Raw genomic sequence first — 23,220 nt, forward strand, 5'->3', positions numbered from 1 at the left:
TGCCCCAAGTGGTGCCTCCCCCCATAGTCAAGCATCTCCCTTCTTTCTCTGCTCCCTGACCGCATCTGGCCAGCATCTCTCTCTCCCTTCTCTACCCCCTCCCAGTGACCTCTACCCCCAGTTGACCAGCTTCTTATCTCCTCTTCCCTACCTCCACCCCTTGTTCAGCATTTACCCCCCAGCTGACCAGCTTCTTATCTCCTCTTCCCTACCTGCACCTCTTGTCCAGTGTCTACCCCCTTCTCTTCTCGATGCTGGGTCTGCCACAGCTGCCTCACCTACCTCATCCTGTGCCAGCCCAAAGATTAAAGAAGCATCAGCACAGTGGAGGCCCTATAAGTACAGATCAGTGCTTAAGCGTGTCTTGGAGGGAAAGCAGGACAAAGCAGCACTTCAGTGCAAGCCTGTGCTTAAGGAGCCCATGCAGCCCTGATGCTTCTTTAATTTTCCAGCAGACCTGGGTGGGAAGGGATGGGAAAGGCTGTTGAACACACCAGCACCACACTACTGCCCCCAAATTCTGCCACTCTAGGTGGATGCCTAGTCTGCCTAGTGTCTGGGCCAGCCTTGCATGGTGCCAAGTAGCGAATAGACTTAGGCTTTGTATGAAAGTCCATCAGCTGCCCTTTTGTACTGGGGAGATCTCAGAGTTGTCAGGGAGTCTCATCATGAAGCCAAAGGTGTTAGCCAGAGCTCCTTGGGGTTACCGACAGAACAGGGAAGCAGCAAGGCCACAAGGTGCAAATGTTTGTTCAGTTCTAAAGACAAGACACAGGGCATCTAATAGGGTGAAATAAGGTTTTATTCTAAAGTCCGTCTTAATGAGCAAGATCAACTTGACAGTCTCCAACTAATAGAGAGAGAGATTACATAACCCTCCACCATTCTTTTAATATCGTCTTCTGCTCCCCTGCAGCCAACATCATTGGAGCAGTCCCCAACACATCTGAAAGAGAAGAGAATCACACAGAGAAAGAGAAAAGCACCTCCACCCCCAGGTATACAGAACCAGGTAAGGAGTAAGATACACTCATCTACTAACTTCTCTCCATGCCACAATGAGATTCTGTGGCGGTGTCTCCACAGCTGGTTTCCAGATGCATGAGGAGAAGCCTCCATATTCATGGCCTTGCACATACTTTCAGTGGTAGTCCCTGCAACCTTGGCCTTGCGTGCACACAGAGGGAGACTCTACTTCATTGACTTTAAGGCAGTGGTTCCCAATCCTTGTCCTGGAGGCATCCCAGCCAATCAGGTTTTCAGGATATCCACAATGAATATTCTTGATATAGATTTACATTTACTACTTCCACTGCATGCAGATCTCTCTCATGAATATTAATTGTGGATATCCTGAAAACCTGAGTGGCTGGGGTGCCTCCAGGACAAGGTTTAGGAACCACTGCTTTAAGGGTATGAACCGACTGAGGATGGCTACAAGCAAATACATCCTTACATGGGGAATCTGTTTTGATACTGAGCCTGCACAGGCAGGATAGGATTAAAGCGTAGGTAAGCTAGGCGTGTGCTTAGGGTCCAAACATTTAGGAGAGGCCCTCTAAGATGTACTAATTCAATAGCTCCCAAGGAAGATTTTTGCTCTGGTAAGTCAGTTGTGGGCAGAAAGAGTGGGGGTAGGGGGATCCAGAACCACACTGCCCTTGGAGGTTTGCCTGTTTTCCTGTGCACTATATTCCAGCCAGCAGAAGGAGTTGGCGAACTGTGTTTCTTACCTGATGCCTCCAACTCTCTTGGTTTTCCTCTGCAGTTAGAACAATGTGGTGTCCTAATTGCTGAAATCTTAAAATGTATTTATGTTATAATAGGGGAATCCAACATGCCTGTTTGCCTAGAGCCTATCAAGAGATTAATCCTACGGGCAAAGGGGAAAGTGCTCTACTTACCAGAAATGACTTGTCTTTGTCTGCCTCTGACTTTTTTCAGCGGTATTACAGAATACAGATTATAAACTGCATGGTTAGTCCCTTTAAAATCATTCCCTTCTTTGCAGAGGGTCCCACAAACCCTAGAGCAGAATTCACCTTCCACGGGCAACAATGACTCTTTAGAGCTTGAGCAAGACAGAGTGGCCCAGCCCAGCAAGGTAAGGCTCACTCTTGAAAATGGCTGGGGGTATATAAATTTCCATCTTGAGGAAGAGCAGGATTTAGGACCTCAACTATTCTTTTTAAGTAATGTGCATGTGTTTCATTTTGTTTCACTTGTACTATTTGTATATTTTCATTTTCAGGTCAGTATTCAGCCAGTGGTGTTTTAAACACTGATTTGTTGGCTAAATGAGCCCTGGATAGTCAATGCTGGGCCATGTCCACTGGCATTAAATATCTGGCTCTCACCAGACTTGTGCTAGCTGTCTGAACTTATGTGGGGCCTGGCTGAATATCAGCTGGAGCCCACATAAGGGGATCAGTCATTCCCCCCCCCCCCCCATCAATTCCAACCCCCCCAAATAGCAGATACCCCCCTTGCAGCACCCTCTCAATAACAGATCCTCCTATCTTGCAGCATGCCCATGAATAAATCCTCTCTCCCAACACCCCCTCACCCACTCACTTGTAGGCCCCACAGAGGGCCTACCTTTAGCTCCTTGGTGGTCCAGTGAAGTAGTCCGGACAGGAGTGAACCCCACTCACTCCTGCCCCTAGTGACTCCACCTGTAAAATGGCTATTGCAAACTCTAGCGGTAGTCTTGCAGTACTAGTGCTAGAGATCAGCCTTCCATATATGGGGAGATCAACAATATCTTTGGCTGCTGCCTGGATGCTGATATTCAGTCCCAGCACCCACATAGCAAATCGGGCATTGCCAGATGTCTGAAAATTTCCTAGCCCAATTCGTGGCCAAAAGTGGCTCAAAAATAGCCTGACATCCAAAACAGCTGCCTGAGGAGCGAGGGAGTCCCCCTTAGATCTACCTGAAGAATGGGGAGAGGGTCCCCCTCGGAGCTTCTTGAGGAGTGGGGAGAGGGTCATCCTCGGAGCTACTCAGAGCTGCCTGGGAAGTGGCCTCACCAACAAACAATGTGAGGAGTGGGGAGGGGGGAACCAACCAGCATGGCCAAAAACTTGCCCAAGAAAAAATAACCCCCAACCATAGGAAACTGCCCATGGCCAGATTAGAAAAGCCGCCCAATTCCGTGCAAAAACCACGAAGTTGGCAACTCTGGTTAGAACTGCTGTTTATGCGGTCCTACATGTCTGATTGGAAATGCATGCATCAGCACTGAATCCTCATAGCTCTCAGCTCCTGCCTAACCTGCCTCCGGACTGCCCCTTTCCTGCCCACTGTCAAAATAGCCGGTTAGTGCTGATATTCAGTGGCACTGCCCGGTTAAGTGCCAGTGAATATTGGCGGACGGCCCACTGAGTGTGATTTAAGCAGGCAGGAGCATCTCCTGCCTGCTTAAATCGCTTTGAATATCAGGCTTTTGATTCTATGTTTTAAAATCAGAATGAGAAATTTTGTTTTGTTTTGGTTTGGGTTTTTTTTTTTAGGGATTTTATGTGTTGTTATAGTTTAGAAATGACAGAAAACCATAAATATTATTTTCAGTATCATTTTAAATGACTGCCCATCCCATTCATTTTTGGGGGTTTTCCACAGGATGATCAAGAGGTGTGTGAGGAAATAAAGTTTCTAAGACAAGAGCATGTTCAACTCCTGCAGAAAATCAGAGGCCTTGAGGTAATTCAAAGAAGGCTGGACCCCACAGAACACAGATTTGGGGGTCAGGATGGAAATCTGCACTTTAATATGGATGCCACCAAGACAATAGGGTATTCTAGGAGCATGGCCCTCAGTCACAATCCTTACATAACATTTAGAAGAAGCTACATCTGCTGAAGGATATTCGTGTTAACATGGTCCATAGTCCTTTCTACTGTTGATGAGACAGGGAGGCAACCTCTCCTCTTCCTCCATTGTCTATTTCTGTGGATAACACGCTCATCCTTCCTGTCTCATCTGCTCATAACCTTGGGGTCATCTTCAACTTTTCTGTCTCCTTCTCTGCACATATTCAGCAGACTGCTAAAACCTGTCATTTCTTTCTCTATAATAGCTCCAAAATTCACTCTTTCCTTTCTGAGCACACTACCAGAACCCTTATCCACACTCTTATCACCTCCGTCTTCTAATCTAGGCTAAAAGCCCACCTTTTTGATGCTGCTTTTAACTCCTAACCCTTGCTCACTTGTTCAGTACCCATATTTTATCATTCCCACCTTAGTAATTCCCTTATCTCTTATTTGTCCTGTTTGTCTGTCTTGATTAGATTGTAAGCTCTGTCGAGCAGGGACTTTCAATTCATTTTCAAGTGTACAGTGCTGCGTACGTCTAGTAGAACTATAGAAATAAGTAGTAGTAGTACTGTGTTTTGTACCGCAGGTCACCCCCGCTGGTGTGGAACAACTCAGTCTCTGTTCATTTAATAAAACATACACAGAAACATACTTTATCACCAATTCTTCAAAAGCTTCCCAAAGAGACTGAAAACCAAGTCAAATGCTGTGTCTCAGTGAGTGATTGAAGAGTTAGGTCTACAGTATGGTAAACTAGTGATCAGTTAAAGAAAAGTGGGAAGTGGACCAATGACTCCAGGGAAATGGGATACTGATGTGTAGGGTATCACTTTATTTACAGATACCCTACACATCAGTATCCCATTTCCCTGGAGTCATTGGTCCACTTCCTACTTTTCTTTAACTGTTGTGTTTTCGTGGGAGTTAGTGTTCATCCACCCCAGTGGATTACCTCCTCCTTGAAACTAGTGATCAGTACAGAGCATTGATTAAAAGCACAGTGCATTAGCGATCAGCCTGCATTAGTGATTGACACTGTGGTATCTCAGTGGCCTGTTAGGACGAGGGTCTCAAAGGGTTGATATGATAATTGTGCAATGATCTATCTGATTTTATATGGAAATTTCCCTGAATATTTAAATCAATGGATATTATCACCTAAAATTAGGAATAGGAGACTAGCAGGCAAATTCCCTTCCCCCAGAGGCAATAGATTCAGGTCATTACGTGCACTGATTTTACGATATTTATCCGTAAAATCTTGGAATGATTTACCGATTCAGATAAAGACCACTACTCATTATGGGGCATTCCACAAACTTTTAAAAGCTTATTTATTTAAAAGATATGTTTTAGGGAATGTTTAACAATCAATGAGTGTTGGCGTTTTATTTATTAGGTAATAAACCAAAAGCCAATGAAAAGAGTGGAGTCAATCAGTGAAAATGGGAACCAGGTGATTCTTCAATATACTCAGCGACTGAATACAAGGGAAAACCCAACACAGCTATGTTTCGGCACAACATGTGCCTGCTTCAGGGGTGTAAACAGACACATATTGTGCCAAAACATAGCTATGTCGAGTTTTTCCTTGTATTCAGTCGCTGAGTATATTGAAGAATCACCTGGTTCCCATTTTCACTGATTGACTCCACTCTTTTCATTGACTTTTGGTTTGCTCCATTCGTGGAGGTTTTTTCCTTCTCTTCTATTATGCTATTTATTAGGTAATATCTGTTTTTGTCTCAATTTTATTATATATTTCTGATGGATATACTTCATTTCTTGATGTAAGTCGCATTTAACTCTGTATAGGAATATTGGCAACTAATAAGAAATAGAGTAAAGTATCGATGATCAGCTGTGGTGCATGGTGAAATAATTTATAACATTGACATGTTCTGCCATTTTGTGCCCACCAGCAGGAGGACTTGGATGGGAACTCCATGGAGAAACAGGTACACGGCAGGTGGAAAAATGACCCAACTAGAGGCATTTGCCCATGATAAGCATGTCCGCATTGAGTTACATAAGAACAATGAATACAGGCGGTTAACAAATCCCAATAAATAAATAAACATAAGAATAGCCATACTAGGCCATACCAGTAGTCCATCTAGCTTCCAACAGTGGCCAATCCAGGTCACAAGTATCTGGCAGAAACCCAATTAGTAGCAACATTCCATGCTACCAATCCCAGGGCAAGCAGTGGCTTCCCTCATGTCCATCTCAATAACAGACTATGGACTTTTTGTTGGATTATTTGTAGTAAATAATTAGCAGATTTTAGTACACACAGCTTCAGCTTTAGAAATGTTAATTTCTTTCTTCATCTCTCTCTCATTCACCCCTGAATAATTCACTGCTGAGTCACTTTAAAGTTGAAGTAACAAAACATCTGTTTACTCACAGTTTGTAGTTAGATTATAATCAGACAGACTTATATATACATATTACTATACATTTGTATTATCAGCTCCTTCCATGTGCTTAGATGGTAATGGATGCTCACACCACCATAGATCCTCTCAGGTTAGGAGAGATCATGAGCTCCATGTGCTCCATGTGCTGCATGTGCTGCATCTAACTGTGTCTGACCCCCACAGGAAGTTGCATAGCTGTGTGACCTCTCTAAGTAATTCACATCAGAGGTCACAGAGTAATCACAGAGAAATAATAGGTGACAGGCAATGCATGTAAAATACAATTACATTCCAACAAACCCCTTCTCATGCATAACTGTCATGCAATTATTTATTCATACAAAAGTCCAAGCTTTATACGCAGATTCACAAAATGTTCTCTGGGTAACGGTTTGGTCATGATGTCAGCTGTCATCTCACTGGTGTGACAATAGTGTAGACTGATGACCCCTTCTTTCACCAACTCTCGCACGTTGTGGTATTTCGTTGCGATGTGCTTGGTGCGTGACTGAACCTTGTCATTCTGTGACAGTCGGATGCAGCTCTGATTATCTTCCATTATCTGGATTGGTCTCTTTTCAGCTATTCCGAAATCCAGCAAAAGTTTTTCAATCCACATCAGTTCTCTGCACGCTTCCGATACGGCCACGTATTCAGCTTCTGTAGAAGACAAACTCACAATACTTTGTTTATGACTGGCCCATGAAATTTGTACATTTCCATACATAAACACATATCCACTTGTGGATTTATAATTAGAATGATCCCCTGCCCAATCTGAATCACAGTAACATATTAGTTTTGGATTACTATTGGCTGAAATCTTTAATTTACAATCAATGGTACCCTTTAAATACCTTACCATCCTTTTAACTGCAGTCCAATCTGATTTGGTAGGTGAGCTGACCCTTCTGCTCAAAATTCCTACTGCATTTGCTATATCAGCCCTGTATGTGGTAGCTAGATATAAAAGCTTACCTATGGCTGATCTATATTGGATGTTATCTGGTAAAGGTTCTCTTACTGTTTCATCCTTCAGAAAATCAGTGATCATGGGAGTGCTTACAACTTGGGCATCTTGCATACCTAAACTTTCAATAAGCTCATTTATTTTCTGCTTCTGGCTTAGAAGATAAGAACCATCATTTTGTTTCTCAATTTCTATACCAAGATAGTATGACACATTACCAAGTTCTTTTATCTCAACATTCTGGTTTAAACACTTTACAATGTCCTTGTACTCTTGCTCACTTTTGCTTGCAATGAGCAGATCATCAACAAAAGCTAAAATGTATGCATATTGTCCATTTGTGCACCTAGTGTACAAACATTTATCTGCTTCACCTTGCTTAAATCCTAAATTTGTCAATATTTCATGCAATTTATCATTCCAACATTTTGCACTTTGCTTTAATCCATAAAGACCTTTGTTTAATTTACACACTAGCTGTCTTTGTTTTGTATTTATGAAACCTGTTGGTTGTTCCATGTACAAGTCTTCAGTTATATCTCCGTGAAGAAACGCTGTTTTCACATCAATGTGTTTGACTTGCATGCCTTTTGAGACTGCAATGCTCAGAAGTGTTCTGATTGTCGTGTGTTTCACTACAGGTGCAAACACTTCATCAAAATCTTCTCCATATTTTTGAAGATATCCCTTTGCCACTAATCTGGCTTTATACCTTTCCACTTTTCCTTGTGCATTCCTTTTTAACTTGAATACCCATTTGCATCCTATAGCTTTCTTGCCAGGAGGTAATTTTGTAAGAATCCAAGTATTATTTTTATCCAATGCATCAATTTCTTCTTGTGCAGCTTTATGCCATTCAGCAGCTTCTTCTGCTGACATTTTCTCAATCTCATCCCATGTTAAGGGCTCTTGAGCTTCTGCTGACTTTGTTAGGTAAGACAGTCTTGGGGGTGGAACACCTTTGTTTTCCCTGGATGAGCGTCTGACTACAGGTTGGTCCGACCTTTCTGCATCCTCTATATCTGAGAGTTCTTCTCCAATTGATTCCCCTTCTCCAACTGTACTGTCTTCTTCAATGATCCTTTCTGTGTCTGTTTCCTCTGCCTGTTCCTCGTTAGATACAGATGAGTTGCTTTCAGACATCTGCCTTGGTATGGCATTTATATACACTGGCATGTCTATTATGGTTCTAGTTTCATATTCTGGATGATAAGGCTCATCTGGGATAATCCAGCCTTTATCAACCCTTTTGTTTTCATCAAAATATGTAACATGTCTTATGCCAACAATGCCAGTTTTCAGATTCAAAATTCTATATCCTTTGTGTCCTGGAGCATAGCCAACTAAAATGCCCCTTTCTGTTGTGGAATCCAGCTTATGCCTTCTTTGCTTTGGTACATGAGCATATGCTGTACTTCCAAATGTTCTTATGTTTGACAGGTTTGGCTTCCTACCATGCCATGTCTCATGTGGTGTGCGCTCAGCGCCTTTAGTTGGCATTCTGTTTTGTAGGTACACTGCTGTGAGAATGGCTTCCCCCCATAGTCTTTTAGGGAGATTGCTATCTGACAGCATACATCTGGTCATTTCCACAAGTGACCTAAATTTTCTCTCTGCAACAGAATTTTGCTCTGGTGTATAAGCTACTGTTGTGATATGCTGAATGCCTTCTTGTTCTAGAAATGTGCGCATGCTTTGTGAAGTGAACTCACCACCATTGTCGGTCTGAAGAACCTTTGGTTTTCTTTCAAATTTGTTGCTCACCATGGTTACGTATTTCTTCAGCATGTCTGTGACTTGACTTTTCTCTTTCAGCAAATAGGCCACACAGTATCTAGAGAAATCATCCAAGAATATTAGCACAAATCTGTTATTTCCCAATGATGGGATATTAAACGGTCCACATAAGTCACTGTGTATTAAGTCCAGTACTTTATTACTCCTATTTCCTGTGTATGCAGGAAATGAGGGTCTCACACCTTTTTGAGTAACACAGTCTATGCATTTCTCCATTTTACCAGCATCTGCACTTATCTGAATGCCGGTGGCCAGTTGCTTACTGTAAAGATCCTGGATCACCTTAGAATCACGATGTCCCAGGCGGCGGTGCCAGATTTCCGGACTACATTTACCATCATTCTTCCTTACTTGCGCCATATGTGAGGCTTCACCTGAAATGTTCAGCTTATAAACATCATTATGCATAAAAGCTTCAGCATACACTTCATCATTTTTAGAGATTGTGCACTTACTGTTTTCAAAATGAATCACAAATCCCTTCTTATCTAATGTAGATACACTAAGCATATTACAAACTGCTTGGGGAATATACAAGACATCACTTACAGGAATTTCTTTAACTTCATTAGACACTTTGCATTTTAAGAATCCAATACCTTTTGCTTGGATCTTAGCAGTCCCTGCGTTTGCAGTTTTAAGAATACCTTCCTCTGGACACATTTCCTGAAAGAAATTCTTACAATTGGTTAAATGGCATGTGCTCCCCGAATCCAAAATCCAAGTACTTTCATTTGAGTTATTATTTACCATAGTCAAAGATTTTTCTGCCATTAGAAAGCCCTTGTGTTTATCTTTGTCCTTCATACATTTCCTGGTTTGAAAATTCTTTAGTTCCATTGGCTTAGGTGAGCTAGAGGGAGTGTTTTGTGTTTCCTTACACCATTTAGATACATGTCCCTCCTTTCCACATGAGTAGCAAATCAGCTTGCCCTTGGGTGGAGTTTTCCCATAGCTCCGCCTTCCTCTGTTCTTTGCCAAGAAATTTGTTTCATTTCTCTCTGACTTGCTTTGAGAACACATCTCCTCAGAATCATTTATTATGCATTCCTGCCTTAGTTTTGATGTTGCCTGTTCAAAAGATTGCCCTTCAATGGCCTCATTTACAGACCTAAAAACATCAAACTTCTTTGATAGTGAGGTAAAAAGAAATGCTCTTTTCAATGCATCACACATGGGAATTCCTGAAAGTTCTAACTTTTGAAATGAAGACATAAGATGCATAATGTGATCATTACATTTACTTTTATCCCTTAATTTGGTTTCATTCAATTCTGCCAACCAAATTGGTTGCTGCTTTGCATATGTAGTTGCATACATAGTTCTCAGTTTATATAAAATGTCCTTTGGTGTATCTTTTCCCTCCACTAATATGGCTTGTTTCTCTGAGAGAGCTTCCAAAAGCATGCACTTCACATAATAGTTTGCATTGTCCCATTCAGCCATATTTTCAGCTGTTCTGTCTTGGTCTAAGCATATATTTAATCTTTTTGCTCGAAGGAGACATATGAATCTTAGTTCCCACTGCTGATAATTAAACTCAGTTAATTTAGGCACCTTGAGAGAATAGAACAATGGTGAATTTCTTCCCTCAGCCATTTTCTTAGCCTTCTGTCTGCTGTGTGGGGGGAGAGAGAGACAGACTGAATCTTTCCTTTAAAACTTAAGAGAAAATGTGGCCTTTTTTTCTGCCTGGTAATATTTCTCTTCTTTTTCAATTCTTGGCCCTGGGCCCATAACCCTTTTGTTGGATTATTTGTAGTAAATAATTAGCAGATTTTAGTACACACAGCTTCAGCTTTAGAAATGTTAATTTCTTTCTTCATCTCTCTCTCATTCACCCCTGAATAATTCACTGCTGAGTCACTTTAAAGTTGAAGTAACAAAACATCTGTTTACTCACAGTTTGTAGTTAGATTATAATCAGACAGACTTATATATACATATTACTATACATTTGTATTATCAGCTCCTTCCATGTGCTTAGATGGTAATGGATGCTCACACCACCATAGATCCTCTCAGGTTAGGAGAGATCATGAGCTCCATGTGCTCCATGTGCTGCATGTGCTGCATCTAAGTGTGTCTGACCCCCACAGGAAGTTGCATAGCTGTGTGACCTCTCTAAGTAATTCACATCAGAGGTCACAGAGTAATCACAGAGAAATAATAGGTGACAGGCAATGCATGTAAAATACAATTACATTCCAACACTTTTCCTCCAGGAACTTGTCCAAACCTTTTTAAAACCCAGATATGCTGATACAACACTAATCACCCAAGTTTTGCATTATTGTATATATTGTGGAAGATGGAGAAGCTGTGCCTGATTTAGTTGCCTATCTGGATTTTTTGATCTTCTAGATCAGGGACCTCCAGAAGCAGCTGGCTGACAAGGAAGAAGAGAGCGATCATTTCAGCAAAGAAGTGTCAACCCTGCAAAGCCGACTGTCACTGCCAGAGGTACTTCTACATAATGGGGGAATTCTATATAAGATGCCGAAAAAGCGCTATCCTATAAGCCGCACTTAAAGTTGATTTATAGAATAGCGCTTACGCGTGGGAATCACACCTCACTTTAGGCGCGGCCATTTGCACCAACTGAAACGTGATGCAAATCTTTGTGCCTAAATTAGGTGCATTTCCCCTTTATTCTGTAACTACCTGCGTTAATTTTAGGGATGCCCCCATTCCGCCCATGACCCTCCCATTTCCACGCTTCTTTTCTTAACTCATGCTTAAAATTTAGGCATGAATCCCTAAACGTTACGCACATATATGCCAAATAAGGCACTCATTAGCTCATTACTCAATTAAATTGCATGAAGCCCAAATTTGCACGTGCAGTTTTTAGTGACTTTTTTAGAATTCGGGGGAATGTGTGAGAGAGAGAAGGGTGGCATTAGGCAGGCTGAGGTCACTTCATTCAAACTCAACAGCCTCTAGTACATCCCAAAGAGCAGCATACAATAAAAGAGAAAAAACATCTAGAACTTGAGTCTTGAGCGTGGCTGAGGTTTCAAATCAACCATATATTCCATCTTTTCAATACTCAGATGTGATGGGAAGACAAACAGAAAGTTCCATGCACTCGCCGACCCTGTTTTCATTTTCATTGGCTCAAAGATTTTGCTTTTTTTTTAGGGGTTGGGTTAGGAGGATTAGCTAAGGTGAGTAGATCAGTAAGAAAGGTCACTTGAGTGAGCTCCTATGGCTCAAACGTTCCAGAATTTCAGCAACGTTGAAGAACAGACAGATGCGAGGAACAGTCACATCTGGGATCCTGGCACATTGATCTTCTGCTCTGTTTTGTCGTAGAATGAGAAGGAGAATACCAGCGATGACGTTGATACTTTGCAAGATGAAGAGGCAGAAATGCTCAGATTATCAGGTACTGCAATTCTCTTCTTACTCTGAACTAACATTAGAAACTCTTACATTTATACCTTCCTGGGCTGGCATGGGGAACATTTTGAGGCATGCTCTGGCCAGACTGAAGAAGGCAGTAGGTCTACCAAGGGCAGAGACCTTACTGTCCTGTTGCAGTGCCAACATTAAAGGGACACTTTCCAAAGGGATTCAGCAAGTAAATGGGTGTTTACCTAAAGAAAAATCCCCTTTGTATACTGCATTGGGCCCTCTGAAGTGAAAAGGATGCATACTGCTGACAAGAAGGTGTTGTTTCCAGAGATTCCTCTTGTAAGTCAGAGGATCAATCCGGTTCCTCAGGTGCGCAGAGTTCCTGGTCTTAACTTAGATTCTGTGGGGATAATTCTGTAACTGAGCACTACAAGTTAGGTGCCTAAATGCAGCGCACTGAGCACTAACTGGCCGATATTCAGCGCTACTTAACTGGCAAGGAATGGCTCCTGGCCTGGCCGGTTAAATAGCACTTAACCAGCTAAGTGCTAATATTCAGCATGAGATAGCCAGTTATCTCTGCTGAATATTACTACTCAGGGCTGCCAAGAGGCAGAGCAAGGCCCCAGGCAGGACCACCCCCCCCTCCACACCTGGGCCTCCGCTCCCACACTCGGGCCCCCACCCCCTTACCTTCCTGTGTCAGTGTCACTCTGCTCTTCCCTCAGTCTTTTGTCTCCTGCTCCTGTGTGCCGGGACCCAGGTTATCGTGTTAGGACCCAGATGACTGTGTTGGCACACAGGAGCAGGAGAGAGACAGACCCGGAAGCAGGCAGGCAGGAAGAAGCCTGCTCCATCAAAACCTTGCGAGGGCAGGCCCAGGAAATCTTGGCCCCACCCCCTTAGCAGGCCTGTTACCGCTTAGCGCACGATATAACTGGCTAGCCGCGAATGTTCAGCGCACCGCCAGTTAAGTTTGTCGGCCAATACGGGCCACTGAAATAGCAGTCCTATCTTTGGCTGCTATAAACTTAACCGTCCAGCGCTGAATATTGACTTGCCCAGTTAAGTTTAAATCAGCAAAAAAAATACCCTGGATATTTAATGCCAGTCACCTTAAACAGCCTGGCACTGAATATCCGGGCTGAGCACCAGTCGTGGCATTTAGCCTGCCTCCCACGGGCTGAATATTGGCCAGTAATTCTATAACGGTGGTTGGGCACCCAGATTCCATGACGGAATTACTAGTCTAAGTCGCCATCTACATGCCTACATTTAGCCAATGACAAACAGCAGGTGTAAATGGGCTCAGCTAAGTATGGCACTTAAGCAAGTAACTTACAATTTTCTGTAAGTTATGCGCATAAGTGCTGGACACACCCATGCCCTGCCCATGATCCTCCCTATGCGAATACACCCTAAGGCAGTTGTGCATGCATGTTATTGAATACCACTGAGCGCGTAGTTACCATTCATGCATATAACTGTAACACGCACACGTGTAAGTACTACTCTTCTAGAACTTATATGCACAACTGGGGGGAAATTCTATAAATGGTGCTCAAAATTCAGGCTGAAAAAATCGACACTAAATGGTATTCTATAACATGTGTTCTGAGATCATCGCCCTTTATACCATAGTGCATAGGGGCCGGGATCTGTGCTGAACTTTGGGTGTGAGGAGTTATGCCAACTGAAACTAGGTGTGAATCCTGGCACGCAAGTTGGACACAGGTCCCCCAAATTCTATATGTGCGTATTGTAAGGGAATGCCCTGACTCACCCATTCCGCTCCCGTGGCCACACCCCTTTGCAGATCTGCGTGGAGACACTTAGGCGCTATTCTGTAAATGGGCACATAAGTGTGTTTTCACGCGAATCTGCTATTTCGGCCACATTTCGATGCTTTGCATCCATTAGAATTCTTTTCCATGCCGACAATTTAGCGCAGAAGTAGCCAGGCGCAGCCAGACCTCAGGTTTTGGGGGTCCTGAGTCCAAAGTGGAGGTACAAAATTTTGTCCTCCATACCCACCACTCTCCACCCCCACTGCAACCCCACATACCTGGGCTGGCAGGAATCCTCAAGCCCCACCAGTAGAAGCCCTTCCTGAGCTTCCGCTCTGCCTGCCCTGCCCCCACCTGCTTCCCTCTTCCCTCCCCGTGCGTGCTTGGTTTTAGTGAAACTGAGCATGAGTGAGGGAGGCCCACCCCTGCAATGCTCAGTTTTCACACAGGCGCAGGGGGAAAGGCTCCCTCATGCATTCTCAATTTCACTAAAAACAAGCATATGCCAAGGTGGGGGGGCGGGGGGGCAGGGCAGGCAGTGCAGCGGCTCAAGAAAACATGCATCGACTGGAGAAGGGCTTCTGCTGGCGGAGCATGGGGACTGTCGCCAGCCAAACTAGCAGACAATGCATCAATTAGGGGAAGGGCCTGAACCACTGTTCCCTCTAAGCTGAGCAGGAGTCCTCCAACTTCCTTGTTGCCAGTGGGGGGTGGTGTTTCAATACTGTGTGTTCAATGCCTAGAGACAGGCAGGTTCTCTGGAGTCCTGCAGACCTTGCCTGTTCCTCACTATTGGAAATGTGGTAATGAAACAGCACCACCTACTGGCAGAACTGTAGGTGGAGGATTCCCATTCAGCTTAGAGGGAACAGTTGCCTGAATCCAAATTGGGGGGGGGGGGGGGGGGGGGGGGGGTTGGCTATGCCACTGAAAGTAGCATCTAACGTTCAATGCCATATATAGAATTTCCCCCTTGGAGCCTCGTGACTTGTAATAGTATGCACAACCTTAAACTTTCCAGTCACCCGGTGACTAGAAGACAGAGCAATAGCCTGTCATCCCAGTCTGTCGGCTTCAGGCCAGTCACAGCCCTTATGATAGTACAGCTTGAGGTCTCTGTATAAATGTTGTGTAAGTTCTTCTAACCACCATAGCCCCATGCAACGTCATTTGAGGCCATACACTAATTTGTGGTCCCCATTCTGGAAAGGCTCTGCAGGAATTTGTAGGGAAGTGATCCTGGCAGAAAGAATCTTTTCCAAAGATGGCAGAGTCCATGGTTTTCATTGTAACGATGAGAAAGCTAAGATGTGTTCTAAATTATTTTGAGATGGAGCAGTTTAGATTTTTGGTTCAGTCACTCTTGACTCCTCAGTTAGATGACTGTAATCTTATATATTTGGGCTGTAGAAAAAGGCTGTTGAGAGACTTCCAGACAATTCAGAACACAGTGGTTCTCCTAATTTTCTGCCTTAAAAAATACGATCACGTCTCTTCCAGTTATGCTAAACTACACTGGCTTCCGATTGAGCCTAGAATTATCTTCAAGCATGCCTGTTTTCTTTTTAAGATATTACATGGTTCAGCAACTAATTATTTGTATAACCATTTTCAGTTTCTGAATGTGCAGAGGGCTAGACACAATAGTGATATGTATTTTACATACCCTTCAGCTAAGGGGAAAAAGAAAATTATGTTTATTTGAATCAACTCTGATATTTCAAGCAGCCAGAAACTGGACAATGTTAAAAGCTATTTTTAATTCTGCTGTATCCTATTTAGATTTTAGAAAGAAAGCCAAAGCCTTCTTTGTTTCAAAAATATGTATTAGATTCTATATGTTGATTTGCTTGTTACTATATTCAGCATACTTGTCCCTGGCTTCTTGATACAATGTTACCCATTTAGAATTGTTTGTGGTATTAGCGGGATACAAGACTGTTTTATCTTATCTTAACATCTTTTAGATGTAGAGATGTTACTTTCAAAGAAATCTCAGGATTCATCAATGGAGGAGCTGTTAGCTACCCTGCAGGAGCAGGTGGCGTCCCTCACGGCACAGAACAAAGAGCTGCAGGAAAAAATCCAGGTAACTCTGCATTTCTTCCTCCTTTCTCTTTGGTTGTTCTCCTGAAGCCTCCCTTCCTTCACCTCATCTCCACAGCTAGGATGTGGCAGGGAGAGGACCACAGCAGTGTGATACTATTCTCCATAGAGGCTGGTGTGGAAGATATCAAAGTTCTCCTTGACCCTTCCTGTCTTACATAGAAATGTAGTGAAAAAAAAAATATGAAAATTCTTCTTTGACCCCATTTTATGGGGGGGAAATCTGGGTATTCCCAGACGTTACTAAACAGACTCAACTTAGGAGAAAGAACTTCTTAGCACTCCGTTCTGAAACTTTGTCTTTGGGAGCCTCATTTAATTTGAACTATCCTTGCAAATGCAATGTTAAATATCTGGGGGTTAAATATGTTTTCTTTTTACCTGAACATTTAAAACAATTTATTTCTCAGAAGAAATTATAATAATCTTGTTGAATCTAAACTGAGCTGGGTCGCCTTAAGGTTAAGATGTTGGGAATTGGAATAGCTTTTTTTTGAGGGGGGGTTGATAATCTGCTAATGCTTTATTTCAATCTAGACCTTATGTTTTTGTAAATCTCTTTCTCCTGAGTTTATAACGGCTCTAAACCCCCTCAAGTTGGTGGTCTAATACAAGTTTAAAAATTTTTCTTGTATATTTTTGCCTAAGATATGTAATATTTTCTAACTGGTTTTCTTATCAAGTAGTAAATGCTTGTAAAATGTGAAAATGATAAATAAAGGATTAAAAAAAGAAAATTCTTCTTTGAATACAAATGTATATTACACATTGGGGTCAATTTTTGAAGTCAGCTGCAGCATTTAAAAAAATACATATGTTGAGCACCATGATATGGACTGAATATACTTATTAGCAGCTGACTGCTGTCCATTATCCACAGAAAGCAGATCTAAAGGAAAAGCAGAGACTATCTGTATAGCAGCTGAACATTGCCTGTATATGGATAATTTATAGTTCCTGCCCTCTCTCCGCTCTAGCCGTTCTCCAGCAGAGCAGTTATATGGATTTTCAGCACGCCACAATCTGTATATGGGCTGAAAATCAATGGATAGTAGATTTAAAGAGCTGCCAGCAGAGAGATCAATATTCCGCTGGAATGCCACTGCTCAAAAATATATGAATAAAGTATCCATCATTATTCAGATTTCAACCAGCCTATCCATATAGGTCAGACCAATGAATATGCAGTCATAACTTTATATGGATAAAATATATGTATATCCGAAATTATATATGCTTGCTAATTTTGCATTTAGTCTTAAACTGGTATGTTATGCAGATTGCAGCTAAATATTACTACTGTCCACTTCTGGAATGCCCTTGGCCCTTTGTGAATTTATACAGATACATATATTGACTTAGGAGGCCAAAATGTGTCCATTTGCTGACAGCTAATTTTCAAATAAAAGCATTTATGCGGCTGAGTGCATAAGAGCTTTTGAATAGTGACCCTTCAGAGTGTAAAATGCTGCTTACCTTCATTCCATTAAATCTTTCCCATTGCAAAGGAATGAAAAGCCTGCTTCAAATAAACCCTTTCATGTGTAAAGTTCCAGTCGACTTCTTTCTTCTTGTAATCTCTGCAGATTCTAGAGAACTATGAGAAGGATGATGTGGATATGGAAGCCTCGGCAGATTTCATCCCCATTATCCTGTATGACTCCCTGAAGACAGAGTTTGACAGGTTGAAGGAGCAATACCTGGAGGCCCAGACTGCGTTGAACACCCCTCAGGTGGTATCAGTAGAAGACACCTCAGCCTCCTGCAAGCTAGTGCCCATAGAGGCTTATGAGCAGCTAAAAGAAGAGTATGAGAAGCAGCTCCAGGCTTTGAAGGAAACACTGAAGGAAAGTGGTTCTGAAACAAATCTTGGTAAATTAAGACTAAATTTAGAGGGAATGGGAGGTTTGGATGGAGAGACGAATTTAGAAGCAGAAGGCAAGGAAGAGCTGATAAGAATGTTAATGGATAGCCAAGCTAAGTACAAAAAGGCCATGGCTGAGGTGGAGATGCTCCAAGAGCAGATTCAAGTGGACATTTTATCGGTGGAAGAGAGTGAGAGCCTGATGACTCACAAGGCAGATGCAGAAAGCCTCCAGAGTGATCTAGAAAAGGTGAGGATGGATCTGCAGAGAGCTCTAGAAGATCTTAGGCAAAAGGACACCATGGTGAAAGAACTGGAAAACAGGCTAAATACTGCAGAAGGATCATCGGCACAACATTCTTCTCAAGAAGAGCATGAAAGAAGTGTGTCTCTCAGCAGCTCCTTGGAAGAAGTGACCAAGGAGAAGGCTTTGCTACTTGACCAATACAATAAGGCTGAAGAGGAGCTGAAAACTTTGAGGAAATCCCTGGAAGAGAGGGAGCGCAGTTTGGAAAGCCCACCAGTGTCCTTCAGAGACAGTGAGGAGCACAGAGAACTTAAGTCACTGCTGAGTGAGCAGATTAAACGACACGATAAAGTAAAAAAAAAGTATGATAAACTGAAAGCAGAGCACGAGAAGAACCAGAAGGATCTGGTGTCCTTGAAGGAGCAGCTGAGCTCCATGTCCATTCCTGAACAAATGCACAATGAAGTTGAAGAGAAACTGAACGAGTCATTAACTGAGGCCAATGAAAAGCTGTTAGAACTTCAAAAGAAGTACAATACAGTTCAGCAGGAAATGGCTCAGCTACAGAAGAATGTTGAGCAGCATAAAGAGGAAGCAATTCCACTCATGGAGCACACAAAGGTGAAGGAATCTCTTCAGGTCAGCATCCAGGAACTGAAATCAAAAGTCAATAAACTAGAGCAAGCGTTGGCCAAGAAGAACCAGGAAGTGTGTCAGCTGCAGAAAGAGCTTGAGACCCGGAAAGATGTGACAACTTCTCTGGAGGAACATGAGCAGATCAGGTGTACTTTGCAGGCAGAGGTGAACACACTGAACCTGAAACTCAATGACTTGATGAAAAAACATGAGAAGACCTGCACGGAGGTGTTCCAGGTGCAGAGGGAGGCTCTCTTCATGAAGAGTGAGAAACATGCAGCTGAGGACCAGTTGGCTGCTGTCCAAAAGCAACTGGAGAACCTGAAATCGGAGTCACAGAGGGTACAGGAGCTCCACAAACATATTGAAGATTCAGCCAATCTTGTCAGAGAAAAGGACAAAAAGGTTGGCAGTAACTCTTTCCTTGCATGATCTTGCATGAGAGTAGAATAGTGAAATGAAGAAACATGCAAATGCAACTTAGGAGATGAGTGATGCTAAGGGTCAACCATCCCAAGGAATGAGATTTTTCAGATGGTGCCTCTGGGGTATATAAGTCTAGACAGATTTAAGTGTAGCATTGCTTTGCAAATGAAAACAATTACATAAAATATTTGCTTTTCTTCGGTGCCTCTAACAGAGTGGAGGCAATATGAGACAATTCTCAATGAAATTTGTGCAGTGGCTAAAAGTATGTGCATAGGTTTCAGAACATGGGTACTTGTAGGTACAAGGGAAAGGGATGGAGCAAGGGAAGGAAATTATACGGCAAGGTGTGCTCAGATTTCTTCATACTGATTAAGTCTTTTGGCTTTTCTCTTAAGCTTGTCTCTCATAAAAGTAGTGATCAGGAATAGTGATTTCTGGCCAGGGGTGGCCCGACCATTAGGCCACCTGAGGCCCACTCTTTCGGGAGCGCAGTTCCCATACGCTGCCCTGTTGCCGGCACCTGCCTCTTCTCTTTACTGTAGTCACCTCTCTGATGTAACTTCCTGTTTCCTCAGAGGCGGCCGCAGAACAGAATAGGGGCAGCATATGGGAATTGCTGCTGCCACTGGATTTTGAAACTTGAAGAAAGAAGGAAACAGGGTAGAGGACAGAAGGGGGAAGATGCCAGAACTTGGCCCAGGGTGGAGTGACTACTCGGCCCAGGAGGGACAGCATCTTGCTTTGGGCCACCCCTGGTTCTGGCACTGAGTTTCTAATAAGTGAGAGAAGGGGTTCAAAGAGTGTGGGAGTGAGAGAGCCCCGAAATGAGTGTGACACTCTCCTAATGAGAGAAGGGGCTCAGAGAGTGTGAGAGAGAGACTTCAAATAAGTATAACACTCCTACTGATTGAGAGAAGGTGCTCACAGAGTGTGAGAGTGAGAGCTTTAAATGAGTGTTACAAACTCCTAATGAGTGAGGCTTGGCATCTCTGGAAGACAGATATTCAAAATGATTTAAGTCACTGAATATTGGCACTTACCAACCATGTTGGAAGTGGGCAGGTGAGAGGTGGTACAAGGCAGGGGTGTAGCCAGACTTCAGCAGAAGGGGGGTCCAGAGCCCGAGGTGAGGGGGCACATTTTAGCCTCCCCCCGGCACCACCGACCCCCCCCCCCCGCCATTGCCGACCCCCCCCCCCCCCACTGCCAGCCTAGACGACCCCTGCCGCCAACCCTCTCGACCCCCTGTCCCCCTGCCAACTCCACCACCACCGCCGCCGCCGTCATCGCTGTGGACTACCTTTGCTGGCGGGGGACCCCAATCCCCACCAGCCGAGGTCCTCTTCTTCCCACGAAGGCTTCGTTCTGCAGGACGTCAGACTCGCAGAAACAGAAGCCTTGCGATGGCTTCATTCTGTTTCTGTGCAGGACGTCAGAAACAGAACAAAGCCTTCGCAGGAAGAAGATTGGGGTCCCCCGCCTGCAAAGGTAGCCCGCAGCGACGACGGCGGGGGAGGGTTGGCGGCGGGAGGGGGGTCAAGAGGGTCATCGGCGGGAGGGGGGTTGAGAGGGTCATCGGCAGAGGGTTCCAGGGCAAAATCTACGGGGGCCCAGGCCTCGTAGCTACGCCTCTGGTACAGGGGTGGCGCCATTAGTTATGGGAGTTTCGGCAATATTCAGTACTGGTGCCTGCATAGCTAAGTGGACATGATGAACCGCATACAACTTTGCCTAATTAGCTATGCGAGTGCCAGCACTGAATTTTGGCTAGCACCCACATAATTCCAGGTTCCAGCCTGCAGAGTACAGTGTCCTCTGATCCCTCCCACCCCCACACAATTACTGATTCCTCCAGCACAGTCTGTGATTCCCCCCTACCCACGGCACAGTCTCTGATCCCCTCTCTCCCAGACTGTACATGCATCACAACACCAGAGAAATAGAAAAGACTGCAGATGTCAGTTCCCAAAACTGACACATTGCAATCAATAAATAGAAAAATATTTTTCTAGCTTTATGCCTGGTGATTTTATTTCTCTAAGAATAGTGGTCTCAGTCTCTGCTCCTTCTCTCTTAGATCGCTGTCCAGGGCCTCCTGTCCATTTGCCATGGTTTTTTTTTTTTTTTTTTTTTGGGGGGGGGGGGGGGGGGGGGGGGGGGTCGGCATAAACCTAACCAGCGCTGGCTAGTTAAGTTTATAGTGGCCAATGAGTGAACTGCTATTTAGGCAGTCCGATTTGGCCGCTAAACTTAGCTGGTGAAGCACTGGATATTCATAGCTAGCTGGTTATATCATGTAATATAGCCGGTTAGCCGCTATGTACTAAGCGCTAATATTTAGTGGACTAGCTGGCTATCTTGCACTGAATATCGGCCGGTTATTGATGAAGTTGCCTCTTGTCACATGAATGTACCTCAATCAATCTGTTTGTGTGAGGTGCCACCAGCCTCTGGATCATTTCTGCAGCTGACTTTCATGGCTTTCATGCCTCTGCCATGATGTTTTAGGGTTTCATGGCGGTCTGTCTGTTTCAACAGCTCAATACGTGTGTCTAGGCCTCCTTGATCCCTATGTAGGAATTGTTGACTGGTCTTTTGCTTTCCTATTTTATTTTGGCATTCTTTTCAATTTTATATATAAATCTGGTATTGTTTTCATTATTAGCCACTATGACCTGCACTCAGAAATGGTGGGATATCAAGCTTTTTTAATAAACAAAAAACACTCAGATCCAAGTGGCTTGATTAACTCTTTCAGATCACAGAGGTCTCCAAGGAGGTCTTCAGATTGAAAGAGGCCCTGAACAGCCTTTCCCAGCTCTCCAGCCAAGCAGGGATCCTTCCCAAAGCCATGAGCCAGCACCAAAATCAGAACCAGCAACAGGGGGAAGCAGAGTTACTGCAGAAGAGGGTGAAAGCTCTGCAGCAGCAGCTGACTGTGAGTAACTGCAGCAGGGACAGACAGACAGAACCATGTGTAAACAGGAAACCCACAAGCAGACTTTCCTTAGCAAGCTTTTTAGCACACTTCTAAAGGATCAACAGATGGACAGCAGCAGTGGCGTAGCCAGACCTGACATTTTGAGTGGGCCCAGAGCTAATATGGGTGGGCACTATGTATGAGTAGTGTTTCTTGGGATATTATAAAATAATGCCTTAGAATGCACTTGATGATGGATTTCTAAGTAGTCTGCAGGACATCAGACTCACAGAAACAGAAGCCTTGCAGATCAGCAACGCGGCCGCGCCGGAGAAGAGGACTTCGGCTGGTGGGGGTTGGGGACCCCCGCCAGCAAAGGTACCCGACTGCAACGGCAGCAGCGGGTTGGCAGCGGGAGGGGGGGGTCGAAGGGGTTGGCAGCGGGGGGGCCAGGGCCAAATCTAGGGGGGGCCCATGCCCCCGTAGCCTCATGTAGCTACGCCCCTGGCAGTGAGGGACTGAATATTGGCACTTTACCTGACTTTGGGGCCCTATTACCAAGCGTGTGGTTTTGCTGTGCGCTGAGGCCCCTTTTAACGTAGAGGGTAAAAAAGCCAAAAAAGAAATGGCCATGTGATAAGTTTGCACTTGCTGCACGGCCATTTTGGAGGGGGGGAGCGCTTACCACCACTCATTGAGATAGCAGTAAGGGCTCCCGTGCTAACTCGGCAATAAAAATGTGGAAATAATAGTGTTGGAAATGGTGCATGCTGGGGGTGGAATTACCGCTGGTCTGCTGTGGAAGCCCAGCGGTAGTTCCGGATCGCCACATGCCAGCCCTTTAGTAAAAGGGCTCCTTT

At 43.9% G+C, this 23,220-nt stretch overlaps 1 protein-coding gene across 8 annotated transcripts in view; it reads left to right on the top strand.

The window, feature by feature from the left end:
• The window catches only part of ANKRD24 (ankyrin repeat domain 24), an 84,668-nt gene that overhangs the window by 60,432 nt on the left and 1,016 nt on the right, over nucleotides 1-23,220 (top strand). For 7 of the 8 annotated variants that reach the window (XM_030219275.1, XM_030219278.1, XM_030219279.1 and 4 more), the window contains 9 exons: nucleotides 917-1,012; nucleotides 2,012-2,104; nucleotides 3,625-3,705; nucleotides 5,744-5,779; nucleotides 11,376-11,474; nucleotides 12,330-12,402; nucleotides 16,126-16,247; nucleotides 17,851-19,416; nucleotides 22,199-22,378. In XM_030219275.1, coding sequence (XP_030075135.1) covers nucleotides 917-1,012; nucleotides 2,012-2,104; nucleotides 3,625-3,705; nucleotides 5,744-5,779; nucleotides 11,376-11,474; nucleotides 12,330-12,402; nucleotides 16,126-16,247; nucleotides 17,851-19,416; nucleotides 22,199-22,378 — 2,346 coding nt within the window. The remainder of the gene's footprint in view (nucleotides 1-916; nucleotides 1,013-2,011; nucleotides 2,105-3,624; nucleotides 3,706-5,743; nucleotides 5,780-11,375; nucleotides 11,475-12,329; nucleotides 12,403-16,125; nucleotides 16,248-17,850; nucleotides 19,417-22,198; nucleotides 22,379-23,220) is intronic. The other variant, XM_030219276.1, reaches the window with a different exon arrangement.

The sequence above is a fragment of the Microcaecilia unicolor genome, chromosome 11 (genome assembly GCF_901765095.1).
Source record: "Microcaecilia unicolor chromosome 11, aMicUni1.1, whole genome shotgun sequence".
NCBI classification, from domain to species: domain Eukaryota; kingdom Metazoa; phylum Chordata; class Amphibia; order Gymnophiona; family Siphonopidae; genus Microcaecilia; species Microcaecilia unicolor.